The sequence below is a fragment of the Eptesicus fuscus genome, chromosome 21 (genome assembly GCF_027574615.1).
Source record: "Eptesicus fuscus isolate TK198812 chromosome 21, DD_ASM_mEF_20220401, whole genome shotgun sequence".
In the NCBI taxonomy this organism is placed as follows: domain Eukaryota; kingdom Metazoa; phylum Chordata; class Mammalia; order Chiroptera; family Vespertilionidae; genus Eptesicus; species Eptesicus fuscus.
In genome coordinates this window covers 27,524,346-27,540,291 of record NC_072493.1, presented here as the reverse complement: position 1 = coordinate 27,540,291, position 15,946 = coordinate 27,524,346, and the positions used below count along the sequence as shown (strand labels likewise).

Genomic DNA, 15,946 nt, shown 5'->3' with positions numbered 1-15,946 from the left:
TTTTGAGAGAGATGGGGAATTACCATTTCATTAAGTTCTGAATATGTATTGTACACTTGTGCATAAAATTTTCTATTAAAAATCTCATATGTATTGTGATGGCCTTATCTCACATCTCATTTTATTACTGCCTTTCTCCTGTTATTGATTATAGTTGCCTGTTTGTCTATTTTATTGCTTTTTAAAGAATGAATTTTGTTACACTGATTATTTTTAATTAAAACAGCCCTTCTCTTGTTTGAGGGGTTACTGTTTTGTTTGCTAGTGTTTGCAGCTGCAGCGGATTTGAACAATCATCACCAGATCTTTCCAACTGGAACTTTCTCATTCAAGAGTTTCTCCTCTACTTGAGGGAGAGGGGGGGATGTCCCCTGAGTTAATATGCCATTTCACTGGGGTAATTTTCTACCTTGGTTACATCGACGCTGCCACCTAACCTTCTGGTTAGGATAATACTTCATCTGCTTTCCCTCCTGGTTTTATGTAATAGATAAAATGCCTTCTAAATTCTTTTTCTTGTCCCCAATTATTTTCCCCCAAATACTTAGCATTGTCTATGCCCAGAAAGGGACAGTTTAAAACAAACAAACAAAAAATTCTTAGTCATCTGAAAAGGAATAGCCTGAGGCTAAAACAGTAGCCAGGTAGGGTGGCCACTCCTGAGGGCTGCCCAGAGGCCTGGATAAGGGCAGGTATTCCCACCAAACGTGGGCTTACAGACCCCATCTCCACGCGTGGGCTGTGTGGTGGATCCCCATTCAGATCCAGGGCTGTGGGTTCTGGGCTGAGAAAGACAACAGAATCCATCCCCCTGGCAACACACAGGCTCAAGCCCACATAGAGAGTGAGAGGACTTTTTTTTTTTTCGGGGTGGGGGGGTCGCAAGAATTTATTTTGATTATTTAAATTTGGATTCCTATACAAAAATATCTGAACTGGTAATTTTTTTCTTTTCTTCCAGTTTTTTTAAAGTATAATTGACAAATAAAAATCTATATATTAAAAGCCTAAGCAACTGGCCAACCAGCCAGTAGCTATGATAAGCACTGACCACCAGGGGGCAGACGCTCAACGCAGGAGCTGCCAAGCTGCTGTCACTTGGCAGCAGTGGTTCTCGGGTGATGCACCCGGGAACCAGAGAGGAGAGAGCCTGATTCCGGGGAGTGTCACCCAAGAACTGCCCTCTCACAATCTGGAACCCCTCAGGGGATGTCGGAGAGCTGGTCTCAGCCTGATCCCCGCAGGCCAGGCCAAGAGACCCCACCAGTGCACGAACCCGTGCACCGGGCCTCTAGTTGTATATATTTAAAATGTACACTATGATCATTCAAGAACAGATTTTTACATTATTTTTTCTAGATATCTAATGTGCTCTTTGAGAATATTGCTTTATTGGTATAATAAATTTGCAGGGAGGGGTTCTTGCTACTCAGTCATTTCACAAAAGTGGATCCCCTTGAAATTGATTATAATAACACTGAAATATAGACCTCCTTTCATGATGGAAACGTTCTACCTGGGCTGCCAGTGTGGTAGCCACCAGCCACATGTGGTTGCCAGGCACCTGAAGTGTGGCTGGTGCAATTGAACTGAATTGATATGTTTATCCGATGTTATGAATTTAAATGTAAACACCCACCTGGTTGTAAACAAAATGCAATGCCTGTTTTGCACGTTCTCACTCTTTTCTTGGAAAGGTCTGACCCTCTCTCATGAAGGCCCCTTCTCTTCACAGACACGCATGCCCTGGTAAGCCTTCTTCAAAACCTGAACAAAGCAAACTACCAGCTGCCCATCATGGTGACAGATTCAGGGAAACCGCCCATGACGAACGTCACAGACCTCAGGGTACAAGTGTGTTCCTGCAAGAATTCCAAAGTGGACTGCAACGCCGCGGGGGCCCTGCACTTCAGCCTGACCTCAGTCCTGCTCATCTCCCTCTTCAGTTTAGCTTGTAAGTTGGCCTAACTCCAGTGCGTGCATAATAATGAAAACGTAATCAAAGCCTTTTCCCACGTATCTTCAAAAAAATTTATCCCAGAGGAAACATTTGTTTTAGTTGATGTCTGTACAATAGAGGGTGTTACATGTAAAAGCGCTCCAAGTAATGTTGAAAGGCATCTTACCATCCCCCTTGCTACGCTACAGGACAGGTGGAGATACTGCCTGTTGATGCCCCTGAACTTGAGCTAATACCAATGTGCCTGGATTAGTTAACTGGTCTGCCAGGGCCCTATTTCTCTCTACATTGTGCTGAATAATCTTTCTCAAGGTTGAAGCAGATACTACACCTTTTTAAGAACAATCATGAGAATTCATGGATGGCAGTGGGGCTGTAGGAAAAGAGATAAATGTATAATTCACACATTGTTTTCACTGCCTGGTGGTAATGGCTATGATGTAATGGAGCATTATTTTAAACAAATAAATTACTATACCTAGTAATATAGATGTGAGCATAAAACGAATAGACATTTCCTACTTATGGGGTACTAGTCCAGTTTTAATTTTAGCAATTATTTACATACTAGAGGTCCAGTGCATGGATCCGTGCACTGGTGGGGGGCATGGCCTGTGGGGATCAGCCCCCTGTGGGAGCACTGCTCATCCAGGTCAGCTGAGCGGCGCTCCCACTATGGGAGCGCACTGACCACCAGTGGGAAGCTCCTGCATTGAGCGTCTGCCCCCTGGTGGTCAGTGCACATCATAGTGACTGGTCAACCAATTGTTCTGGTCATTCTGCCATTAGGTCACTGGGCTTTTATATATATACTAGAGGCCTGGTGCACGAAAATTTGTGCACTCGGCAGGGGGGAGAGGGTGTCCCTCATCCCGGCCTGTGCCCTCTCGCAGTCTGGGACCCCTCGGGGGATGTCCACCTGCTGGCTTAGGCCCACTCCCCCTAAGCTGGCAGTCAGACATCTCTCTGGCAGCCTGGGAGCCCTCAGGGGATATCCTACTGATGGCTCCTAAGCCTCAGTTGGACATCCTTAGCGCTGCCAAGGAGGCAGGAGAGGCTCCCGCCACTGCCCCTGTACTCGCAGCCATCAGCCTGGCTTGTGGCTGAGCAGAGCTCCCCCTGTGGGAGCGCACTGACCATCAGGGGGCAGCTCCTGCATTGAGCATATGCTCCCTGGTGGTCAGTGCACGTCATAGTGACCAGTCATTCCAGGTTGTTCCACTGTTAGGGTCCATTTGCATATTACCCTTTTATTATATAGGATAGATAGCTAATGCCATTCAAAAGCCTTTTGGCCCTCGGTATTTACATTTTGAGAATGTTACTAATGTAATTATAAATTTGGAAGTTGAGAAATTGAAGATTAGAAAAAAAAAATAACAGAAGTTACTATATCCTGATGACAGTGACAAGTAGGGTCACAGGCAACACACATTCCAATGTCAGAAGTTACTGTGTGTAAAGCTCTGTACTGGGCCAGCGTCCCATGGGTAGAGCTAAGGAGAAAAGACTTTATCATGAGAAGTGTCTCATTGGATAGTTGAGACATTTCTTCAAGAAATGAAATATTGCAGGTAAAGGTGTTCCTCTCTCCAGATTTATTTATTATTCTCTCTCCCAAGAGACAATAACTTTTATGAGTTAGAATGTGTCCTGACATGTTTTATACTTTTACTACACACACACACACACACACACACACACACACACACACACACCATGTATAGTTCTATTTTGTGCCGTTTGGAAAACTTTATGTAATTTTTATTATATTGAGCATGATGTTGTGCATCTTGCTTTTCTTCCTCTTCTCATTACATTTCCAAGATTCATCTATGTTGTTCTAGTTCAGGGGTCAGCAAACATTTTCTATAAAAGGGCCAGGCAGCAAATATTTTGGGTTCTGTGGGCCGTATCAGGTCTCCATCACATATTCTTTTTTATTGTGGGTGTGGGTTCTTTTGGCTTCATTCTTTTGTTCTTTACCACTCTTTAAAAGTGTGAAAAACATTCTTAGCTTGAGAGCCACACAAACGCACCATGGCCCACCAGCCATAGTTCACCCTGCACTAGTTCATTCATTTTAACTGCTAGAGAGCATCCTGTCGCATGACTGTGGCACAGACGCATTAGGGTTATTTACAGTGTCCTGCTCTGACCAGCTCTTGCAGTAAACACTGGAATCTGTTTTCCAGGAGCTTCTGATGTGAGCTCTAGTCAGACTGCAAGCCCGGGACTGGGTTCCAGGAGACACTGGAATTCACATACAGCAGAGTCTGGATAGAGAAATAAAAATGCTGTGTGCACATGTGTCCAAGTGTCTGTGTGTGCTTGTGCACATGTGTTGTGGGTGCACAATCACGTGTGTACATAGAGAGAGAGAGAGAGAGAGAGAGAGAAGATCATGAGTAGCCATTCACTCATCACTGTCTATAACCTAATTATACAACATGAAGCCTCATTCTTGATGACACCCCTTTGAGGAACCAAGGCACTGCAGGAACCGCTCACTGATCAGCTACCCCAGACTGCAGTGGGTGTTTTAAATGGAGACTTCCTCCCTCTGTTTGTTGAGATACAGATTCCCAGGCCCGTCCAACCTGTGGAACCAACATCCCAGATGTACAGTGGCCTCCAAACCACAGACCCAGTGTCCATATATTTTACACATACTTTTATAATAATACACACATCTGCTACTACCAATCCATGTGTTAAGTATTAGTAAAACAATCTATTTGTTTAGAATAAAAGGAACATAAATAGACATGACAGACTTTCTTCTTACCAATAAGGGATTTCCTTGTACCCCCTACTTTGGAGGCCCCTAGCCTGTAGGTATCAGAAATGAATGAGTAGGTCCCCAAAGGTTGCCACTGCTCCTCTCTCTGAACTCTTAAATCATAGTTAATCCGAGGTGGAATTGTGCAATAACTCCCAAAGCCCTCGTGTTCATTGTATACTCAAAATAGTATCATTGAGAAAAGACAGGTACATGTGTACTGTGTTTGAGAGGTCCAATGTGTTTTCCTGTTCTCATTTAAATGGAGAGCCATCCTACCTGGCAGCACACGGTTCTCTCACTGTAGGTAAGGGCACCTGTAGGGAAAGCCAAAATCATCCTCAAAAAGGAGAGCTGGGTCTCCTGGCACAGCTGGAAAGGTACTCAGCTGACCTTCCAATGTTTTGCACCACAAGCAAAAAATGTTCAGCTTAAAAAAACAACAACAGTTAAGCCAAAACCAGTTTGACTCGGTGGATAGAGCGTCGGCCTGCTGACTGAAAGGTCCCAGGTTTGATTCCGGTCAAGGGCATGTGCCTTGGTTGCGGGCACATCCCCAGTAGGGGGTGTGCAGGAGGCAGCTGATCGATGTTTCTCTCTCATCGATGTTTCTAACTCTCTATCCCTCTCCCTTCCTCTCTGTAAAAAAATCAATAAAATATATTTAAAAATAAAAAAAAACAGTTAAGAACAGGTGTTACCACTTACCTGTTTGACTTCCAAAAGAACCTCAACCTGGTTCTGTATAAAAGGCAAAAGAATGCTTTAATATTGTTCATTTGAACATTAGAGATGCCTTCCAAGTATGATCATTCTTGTTTTATTGTATACCTGGCCCAAGATGTTCTTCCTGACAAGAAAGAGATGTCCAGCATAGGACAGGAGAGACTGGGTTAGAGCTAGCGTGAATAAGTAAACAGGGGTGTCCTATGGCTGCCACACTCTCTCATGAGAGCAGAAGTTAGTGTCATCCCGCCTGTGCCACTGTTAACATGACATTGACAAGAGGCTACACAGAAATGGGCCTAAACTATTAAACAAGGTGGACAGGGGGTTCTAAAAGCACTGAAACTAGATCACAAAGTGCAAGGGTGAGATGCCTTCCCAACTCAGCCATAGTACTTTTGATCTGGTATAATCCGCTTGGTGTGTCTTTAATCCGTTTGGTGTGTCAGGAGTTGGCCCACTTCTTGTTTTTGTAAATAAAGTTTTATTGGAACACAGCCATACTCGTTCATTAACATATCATCTGTGGCTGCTTTCTGCTACAACAGCAGAGTTGAATGGTTGCCACAGAGACCATATGGCCCACAAAGCTGGAAATATTTGGCCCTTTGCAGAGAAAATGTGCCAACATCTTTAAAGTGTTCATACAATTGCATTGATTACATCATATGATATGGGAAGAAAAATGGGTTTTCTCCTCCCCTTAAGTAATATTCAGATCCAAATAGACTAGCATTAACCGAACATCCTGATGTCCTGTGGCTTTTCTCTCTATTTACTTCATTGGCCTTGTGAATTTATCTCACTTTATAGATGAGAAAACTCAGAAAGGTCCCAAGGTCCCGTGTGAGTAAGCAGTGAGACCAGCGTTCACCATCAGAATGCCTCCCTCGTGGAAAAAGATAATAAAAACATTTCAGTTTATTATGATACTGTAGATGGCTTTATTGCAGCTGAGAATTGATCTGAGAGCTCTGCACTTCTCTCTTTGACATCCAAAAATACAGGAAATAAAACTAATGACATTGAAAGTAATAAAAAATGTAAATGAAATTATTTTTACTGCCAATTTTGTTGTTTAAATTGCATGTTGATGACAGTGAGGGAATGCACAGTTCTCCCCTAGGACCCTCCCAAGGTCCTCGGCAAGCTGGCGTCTCCGTTAGGCTGTGTCTGCGGGTTCTGTAGGGCTCTATGTGGTGTGCACAGTCAACTTCAAGGAGGAAAATTGTCCTGAACCCTTTTAAACATTGTCTTAGGCTTAATGAACTAGCAGTAGCAAGCACATAAAAGGACAGATGAGATGAACCACATTAACAAGGACCAAAATTAAATGTTGGTGCCTGGGAAGGAGGAGGCATTGAATTATAACCTTAATCTAAGCCAAAAATAAATAAATATGTACTTTTACTTCTAATGCTTTTTATTTTCATTTTTTAAAATATATTTTTATTGATTTCAGAGAGGAAGGGAGAGGGAGAGAGAGATAGAAACATCAGTGATGAGAGAGAATCATGGATCGGCTGCCTCCTGCACGCCCCCTACTGGGGATCGAGCCCACAACCCGGGCATGTGCCCTGACTGGGAATTGAACCAGGACCTCCTGGTTCATGGGTTGTTGCTCAACCACTGAGCCACACCAGCCAGGCTCTAATTATTCACCCTTTAAGTGTACAGTTTGAGGAATTTTAGTAACTACACAATTGTACATACCACAGGCAAAAAAGTTTCTTTGTGCCCCTTTGCTATTGATCCCCTTCCCTAATCCAGACCCTCATTGATCTGCCTTCTCTAGTTATAGTCTTATCTTCTCTATAATTTTCTATAAATGGAATCACACAATCTATGTTGTTGAGAGTATCACTATTTTGTTTTTCTTTATTGTGAAGGTGCTATGAGCAGCCACAGGAAACTCATATACCAACAGGTATCTAGCTCTTGTCCGTGACCAAAAAGAATATCTAGGACAATCATCAATCTCTCATCTACCAAGTCACCTTGTTGATAAAATAGCCAGGCTCTGGGCTGATTGCAAGAGATAGGGCTCAATGGTAGCAGAGGTTATAGCTGCTGGTGGTCTGAAGTGAGATGTTTGGCATCGAGCACTTTCGGAGGAGTCCGGCTTTTTAAGACATAAACCAGCAGAACTGTTCCTTCTCTCTTCAAACGCTATGCTTAAGAAATAAAATTTCCCAAGGTAGTGCAATGTCTATAAATGCATTTATTACAGCCTGTCAGTCATGTATCTAGCATTCAGCTAACATGTTTTGAACCGAGTTGCCATATTCCTTGACTTAAACTCTGAATCTTTGCCATTCAGGTCTGTGAGAACTCCTGACATCTGACGCTTGACTACCAAGTTTCCATAGCAACAGGAAAAAAAATCCAAATCGGAAGATTGCCGTTTACAGCTTTCGAACTTCACAACTAGGCCTCAATTGCTCCAGATTTTCCTTTTCTTTGCCATTTCACTTAGTCTGTACTTCACCATTTTGACAGCATCTTCCTTTCTCCTTTGATTAATGGGATTCTCTGAATTTCCCCTGAGTGTTTAAAGATCATGGCATATCACGTGCCCTCCGGGAGCAGGAACAATGACTACTTTTTCTGATGTGTTGCCACATTGCTAGTCAGCAGTCCGCACCTCCAGCTGTGTCTGTGGGTTAGTATCTGTATATGTAGGAGTATCTGTACGTGTACATACCAGTATTTATAGAGCGAGATGAGATAGGACAGCCCAGATTTGATGTGTCATTCTCCCTTGAGAGGCTAAACAAAAAGGGATAGAGGCCGGCAGCTGACCCCCCGGGACCTCAGCAGCAAGCTGGACACTAGCGCAGACCAGAGCTGATGCTTCCCCACCGTCCCATTCGGTCTGGATGCTGCCACGACCAGCAGGCAGGTGTGCAGAGAGGGAGAGATAGACAGAGTCCTTTCCCTCCACCTGAGGGCTACACCCAGTTTTCACTGCCATCATATGCCGCGATCCTGAGCGAAAGTGGTGAGGAGCAGAGCAGGAAATGTTACCATCAAATGCCACGCAAAGGGCTGAAATATTCGTCCCCGGGCACCTGTCTGCATTCGTATGTGTCCTAAATCCACAGCCACCCTCTGGACTTAGTTCTTATGGGGACACGGATCATGGCAGAGAACCCCTCCCTCCTCGGTACATTTACAATTGCAAGTGTCATCCTGGAGGTCACACGTGCATATGAAAAGGCTGACAGATACCGCGTGTATACATATATAGGCCCACATGTATAGACATACACTTACGCACATACACACCGTTTGTTTCATATACATGCATAAAATAGAGTAAATACAGGTAGTTTTAAAAGTACCCTTTTGTGTGAATCGACTACAGTTGTTTGCAAACCTAAAAATAAAAGACGTTCATTATGTTTGAAAAGTAATTGATTTTTATTCTGTGAGCATGTCAACGTAAGAGGAAAGTTAGTGCTTGTACTAAGATTATCTTCTTGTCGATAAACTGTAAATGAACCATCAAAGCTCACACCAAATTTTTCTATCAGATAAAACTAGTGACAGCCTGTGGCTTTTTACTAGAGCTCGCCACAAACTAGGGTAAGTGTCTTAGCACATTTTAATGCAGTTGCTTACTAAAGGTTTTAACCACACACGCACACACGCTTTCTTATGCCGTCTCTGTTGGCATCTGTGCTTTTCCGTTCGCCTTCTGTAGGAAGTAGAAGTCATATGTTGTCTTTATTGTAGTAAAATTATACAGATAGAGTTCCATATATTGTATTTGTTTCAACAGTAAATCTTTTGGAGCATATAGAATGCAGAGATTTTTTTTCTCCATTGAAATAAATGGGTATTGGTGGTTAAAACTGCTGGACAATAGCTTTTGTCTGGTTTCTATGTTGTGTCTACTTACTGTCACTGATGCTGAGTCTTGTCTTAGTGCCAGTTCACGTTTTGGGCCTTTTGGGCTTCCCTGTACATCTCCCGTTAGCTGAGTGAGTCCATGAAGCCAGAAGCACCCCTCACAGCTTGGGCCACCCCTCGTCTTACTCCCCATAATGAGCGATGTGAGCATTTCACAATCCACTGTGAAGATGATCGCATACCTACAGAGGAGCAAGATCACCCTCAATTTGATGATGCGTGACACATGGTCATAACCATCTGCCTACAGTCCCAGGACGTGGGTGTTTTTCCTCTGGAACAATTCCTGTTGCTCGATCAGGAGATGCCACGCCCCGAATATGACCTATCAGTTCGCCACGAGTGCACGTGCAGGCTCAGGATGGGGGATGTACACTCACACTTGACGCGACTTCCTCTTCTGGCTTTAGAGGGCACAGCCTCCTCCTCCCTGTTGGGCTCACTCCCCTCTTCCCTGGAGGCAGGGGGAGAACGGTCACCCGGAACAAACCGAGGACCGTCTTCAGATGGCCAGGTGCTTGGCAGCCTGACCCGGAGGCTAACTGAGAATCCCAAAGCTCACCCTCCTGCATGAGCCTGGGCCGGCCCCAGGGAGAAATACCAAGGTCCAGTGACCCGCTCACTCAAGTAAGCAGGTGAGGCCTCCTCTTCTCTCAAGCCAGGAGGCTCTCCTGTGCTTTGCAAATGGGTATTTTTCTCTTGAAAAAGAGAAATCAAGCCAGTGGCTTAACTTAGCCTAGAACACGGGAAAATAGGAGTGAAGTGCATACTTCATTAACAAGTCCAATATGCCCTAATTGTCCTCTATTTAAGTACACTCCCTGTCCCCAGAGTTCTTATCAGGACAGAGATACTTCTGTTGTTCTTTTAAATCCTTCTACACACACACACACACACACACACACACACACACACACACACACACAAAGACCAAGTCTCAAAGCCAAAGTGTAGCATGTCCTGAATTATAGGAGGTTTTTAACTTGCTAGAATGCATTTACCTGGTTTACTGAAAGTAAAAGTATATTGCAAATATTATGTCATTATTACCAATGCGTTTTATTGTAGTCCAAGTTATTGGAAAAAGAAAGTCAAGTAAAAGCCAGAAATTGCTTTTCCTGATGACTGAGCACGAGATGAAGGCTTTGTTTCCACTGAGTGAACGGTCACTGCTTTTTAAACACATCAACCACCTTAGTTCATTAAAAATGACATTTCCCCCATTTTACATATGATATATTATTTCATGTATATGTTTTAACAAGAGCATGCAAACATTTTCTAATTTTGATCAAAGTTACCTCAGTACTGCCAGTTCTCGCCATAGAAGATCATTTCAGGAGGATGTGCCTGCATGACTCTCAGCCAACACCAGCAGATTCGAACGTCCTCACAAAACAAATCCAGCTACATTTCATGGTAGGTAGCAAATAGGACTTTGATTTTTTAAAGAACATTTTTAGAAATTTTGCTAACTTACCCCAGAATTTCAAAATGTCATTTGAAACCTTCTGTTCAATGAACTAACCATCTACTATCAAACTCTTGAAGTGGATCAGATTGCATTTCATCCAAAATAAATACATCGGGTCTCGATCTAAAGACGTGGCAACTAAAAGAGTATTAACCCGACTCTGCTTGGTGCTGGGTTTAGAGCAGCTGTACCGACACACAGACTATCCAGGTGATTCTGAAGGAAAGAGTCTACAGTCCTTCTGGCGTGTACAAACAAGGTACCAAAATGCAGTTAATAATGATGGTAATAATGATGATGACAATAGTTTACATTTATTAATTAATTTGCTTATTACTTTTATTTATTAATTGCTTGGTATGGTGCCCACACTATGCAAAATCCTTTATACCTATTAACTCATGGAATCTTTACAACAGCGTATGAGGCAAGTGTTATTTCCTTCTCTAACTTACAGATAATGAAAGCTGAGGCTCAGAAAATCAAATGGGCTGCCCACGGTGAGTGGCCTTCAGAACCAGAACCCAGGGCTCGTGTCGTTCCCACTCGAGCTCAGGGCCCATGCCAGCTCTGCAGCAAAACCAGAGAAAATGCCACTTCAGACCAGGAAACCCTCATCTGAGCCCCAATTAGCATGACTGTCTATCCAGACGAGCTAACCAGACCTTCTGTGTTTTCTTAATTCTGAGAACTTTCTGCTAAGAACTGTTAACACTATCCTAAGTTAATACTGGAACCTTAGAAACTTTTCCCAAACAAGATATTATAATTTTCTAAGTATTTCCTCTCTTCCTTTCCATGACTTTTAGTGAGTACATGAGAGGCTTCTACAGATTAATTAGATATCTCAGTTATCCAAAAGAAAAGTCAAGTCCTCCCCAGGACCCAGTCACAGCCAAACCAACTGAGGGGAGGGAAAGTTGGGGGAGAAAGCGATGCGAGAGCTCCAAGAGCTTGTACTGTGCTCAGCTGTAGACAAATTCTAAAAGAGCTTTGAGCAGGTTCTGATTTCTTTTTATTCATTTTCTTTTTGAGAGAGAAAGAGAGAGAGAGAAACATCTATCTGCTATCTCCAGCATGCCCTCTACTGGGGATCTAGCCCAAAACCCGGGCATGTGCACTGATCTGGAATCAAACTGGCAACCATTTGGTTGCACGGGAAGATGCCCAACCAACTAAGCCAAACCACCCGGGGCCAGTTTCTGATTTTGTAAATGGAGCACATTAATCTACGTGTAGCTGACGTAAGCCTGAATCAACAGGTAAATCACATCAACAGAAACATGAGCACTGAGAAAGAGCACACCGCCTTTTGTTTACCTACTATATAATAACCACAACAACAATCTAGTCACCCGGCTACACCTTTCACAAAGGGGATGCACCCCATCTTCACTTCTTACCTAGCTGTGAAGATTTGTCTCAAAATCCGATGATACGGTACTTCCACAATTATTCATCTGAAGCAATGAACAATTATCGTGCTGTTACTTTTACTCTATTTCCTATTGCTAATAGGTTAGCTCACAACTGAAAAAAGTTCCATAGTTTCTGTGTTTGTGTAAAAGCATATACAAAATATGTAGCGACAAAAAGAATGGCAGGAATGAATGGGTGAACAAGGATTTCAGATGAGAACTTTAATTCCATAAATTAAGAATAAGTCTATACTTTGTGCAGAAATAATTTAGATACTCATCAGATTCCGTTGGCAGGAGCATCTTCCTGTCACTCATGCTGCATCCCTATCATAGCATCAGTGGTTGGAGGGTTGCTGAGCTTGATAAGCCTTTGAACCATTTGATTTGCCCCCAAGTGCTGGCTGAGAAGCAATGGGTATAGCTAGACCATAGGAATTTTCACTATAAAGCTCTGAACCTTTGAGAAAGTGGCTAGAGAAGCACTATTAGTATATGCTGAAATTTTTCCCATTTTCTGCTACTTTTTTAAAGCTCTTTCTTTAGAAAGTAATACAGTCATTCTTTATTCAGATTATATTATGTGTTGTCATGCATATATCCATACTGTCCTGGTGTTAAGTATTAACACTAAAATAAAGATATTATTACCCCAGGATAAAAATATGCACAAATTTTAAATGAGTTTTTTCCATCAATACACAAAAGGGATACAAGTTTGTCATTTAAAAATACTTAAATCTATTGCAGATGCAGTTCCTTTGGGCCCTTGCTGCTCAACTGCTTACAGTTCCTCAGCTGTAAAGTAATGTTTGATTTATTCTGTGGTTGCAAAGAAATTTGTAACTTGTTTGTAAAATATTCAAATAAAGGTTATCTGGGGTTTTTAACATGTGTACTTGGTCTTAGACCATCTGTAGTACAGTTGAAACAGTGACAGAGCGAAGGATTATTTTTCAAACGGTGCTTGGTTGGCCTAGAATGTCTAAACAACAAGACTGAAAACAAGGGCTGCCTGCCTGATAATTAACTCTTTTCCTTTCTTCTTCATAACAGTCAAATCCCTCTGGTTTGGAAAAACAGGTAGATGATAGATTAGATTAGATTAGATTAATGATAGATAGATTGTTGCTCAAAGATAGATTGATTGGTGATAGATGATGGTGATGATAGATAGATAGATAGATAGATAGATAGATAGATAGATAGATAGATAGATAGATAATAGGTAGATAAAATAGACAGGAACATTCGTGAGATCCTTAAGAGGAAGGAGAGGGTGCTAATATTTAATAAGTGCCTCCTGTGGACCAGATGTTTTACATATTTTTATTTATAGGTTTGAAGAGACTGGAAAGGTATATGAAATGTCCACTAAGGGCTGGGAGCAAATGCAGCCCGGGCCCCTGGGAGGACGAGGCATCATATCCTGAAGCTGCTGTAGTGCCAGCCCAGCAACCTGGCAGAAAGCCAGGTGAGCCTCGGCTCAGACCATGGCTGGGTCACGGCAGGTGCAACTAGGGAAAGGACAAATTGAAGTTCTCTGAGGCTCGGTGATGATCATACCTTCTCTGCCCACACAAGGCAAACACAGAACATCTCATCGCAGTGTAGACACACATGTACGCGAAGGTCTGGGAAAGCAGGAGTGTGGAGAGAATGGCCCAGCTGAACCAAAGCACAATTAGGAAAGTACCACATTAAGCTCATGTAAAACCAAGCCGTCTTGAAAGGGGAAAAGAGAATTACTTCAGTTACACAATTAGTCTAGAAAGAGCTATTTAAAAAAATGCTAAGAGAAGATATGACACTTAAAGGTTTAAAATGAGGGTTGTTCAAAACCGACGTTTTAAAGGTTAATTACTGGTGCCTTACACATAATACAATAGTTTTGTTAATGGAACAATATTCAGTTAGGGCCCGTGTGTCAGCCCTACGAAGTAAGTATATCAGCCGTGACTATAAGTTAGTAAAGCTTTTGGGTACAGCAGCTGTTTAAACGACCTCGGTCTCCACGTAGAGAGAGTCTGCTGTCTAAGTGCCAAAAAAAGTATCCACTAAAAAAAGTGTCAAGTTTGCCTGCTGTTTATGTAAAGAAAAATTTTATTTGGATAAAAAGCCTTCAAGTCTCCTGCCAGACACACACACACACACACACACACACACACACACACACACACACCTCTACCTCCAGGTCTTGTTCGTGTTCTGTGTTGCTGACAGCCATAAGTCAGATGTGGCTAGAAATCGGGGTGTGGGTGTGCAGACTTCTGTGCTGGCTGTGATAACCCCAGTGTTTGGAGTCCAACGTGAAAAGACCTGAAATCCCACCCAGTACTGACTACTCACTAGCTAAATGACTTTGGAGCTTCATGTCTACACTTTATAAAATACCAAGTATGAAACAAATTTAAAGTGGTATGACTTTACCAACTGGTTGAATTGTGTCCCCAAAAAAGACATGTTCAAGTCCTAATCCCCAGAACTTCAGAATGTGGCCTTATTTGGAAACAGGATCTTTGCAGATAGAATTAGTTTGGATAAGGTCAGACTGCAGAGGAGTAGGCCCCTACTCCATAAGAAGAATAGAGAAACACACACGGGTTGAAGGCCTTAGGAAGACAGAAGTGAAGATTGGAGTGACACAAGCTGAGGAACGTATACAAGCTATGGAACATCTACAAAGCTACGGAACATCAAGAATTACCAGCAGTTAACCGGAAACTGAGATAGAGGCACAGAACAGATTCTCAGAATCCTCAAAAGGAACTAACCCTGCTGACACGTTGATCTCAGATTTCTGGCCTCCAAAGCTGTGAGATAATAAATTTCTGTTGTTTTAAGCTGCCCAGTTTGTGCTGCCTTGTTACAGCAGCCCTAGGAAACTCATACATCATCCTTCAATCTCAATATGTACAGAGCAAAATTCTCAAGAAATGGCCCAAAGGAAAACAAATTCATCCATGAAGAGCAAGTGAGCAGAATCCTGGGCAATGTCTCTGGATCTTCTCAAGCCAGTAGTTCTCCACTGAGAGTGGTCCCCCCACCCCCACCACCCCAGGAGACACTTGGCCGTGTCTGGAGGTATTTTTGGTTGTCACAGCTGAGTGCGGGATGCTACGGGCACCTACTGGGTGGAAGTCAGAGAAGCTACTCAACATCCTACAGTGCACAGGGCACACACCGCACCCCCCAGAACAACAAAGTGATTAGCTGACCCCAAATGCCAGTGGTGCTGCTGGTGAGCAACCCTGCTCTAAACACAGACGACTCAGAGAATTCTAGGAGGATAGAAAAATGAGATGGTAGAGTCAGAAAGTCCTGGGCTCAAGTCCTGTCTCTTACTCCCTACTTTTACTGCCTGGTTTAAAAGTTTCAGCCCCTTTGTGTCAGTTTTCTCACAATTGTAAAATGGTGATAATTATATCACAGGTTCCTGAGGATTAAAACACTGAGAGATGTTTAAGTGATCAGGTAAAGCACTAACCAAATACCAGTTAACAACAACTAATTATAAAGAGTTTCACCCCTTTGGCACTGGAAGGAAGACTGAGTGGGGGTGCAGGGAGGGGATCCGGGGAAGGGGGATTGTTGTTGGGGACAGGGAGTGAAATTGGGTGAAAAGAGTTGAGTCTTATGCCCTCCATGACCAATCCCCCAGGTTTGTTACA

General features: G+C 42.9%; 1 protein-coding gene across 1 annotated transcript in view; it reads left to right on the top strand.

Moving 5' to 3' along the window:
- The window catches only part of CDH13 (cadherin 13), a 1,044,015-nt gene extending 1,034,677 nt beyond the window's left edge, over positions 1-9,338 (top strand). The window contains exons 13-14 of the mRNA XM_008139707.3: positions 1,736-1,954; positions 7,789-9,338. Of these exons, the coding sequence (XP_008137929.2) occupies positions 1,736-1,954; positions 7,789-7,796 (227 nt within the window). The 3' untranslated portion in view covers positions 7,797-9,338. The remainder of the gene's footprint in view (positions 1-1,735; positions 1,955-7,788) is intronic.
- Positions 9,339-15,946: the final 6,608 nt, after the last annotated feature.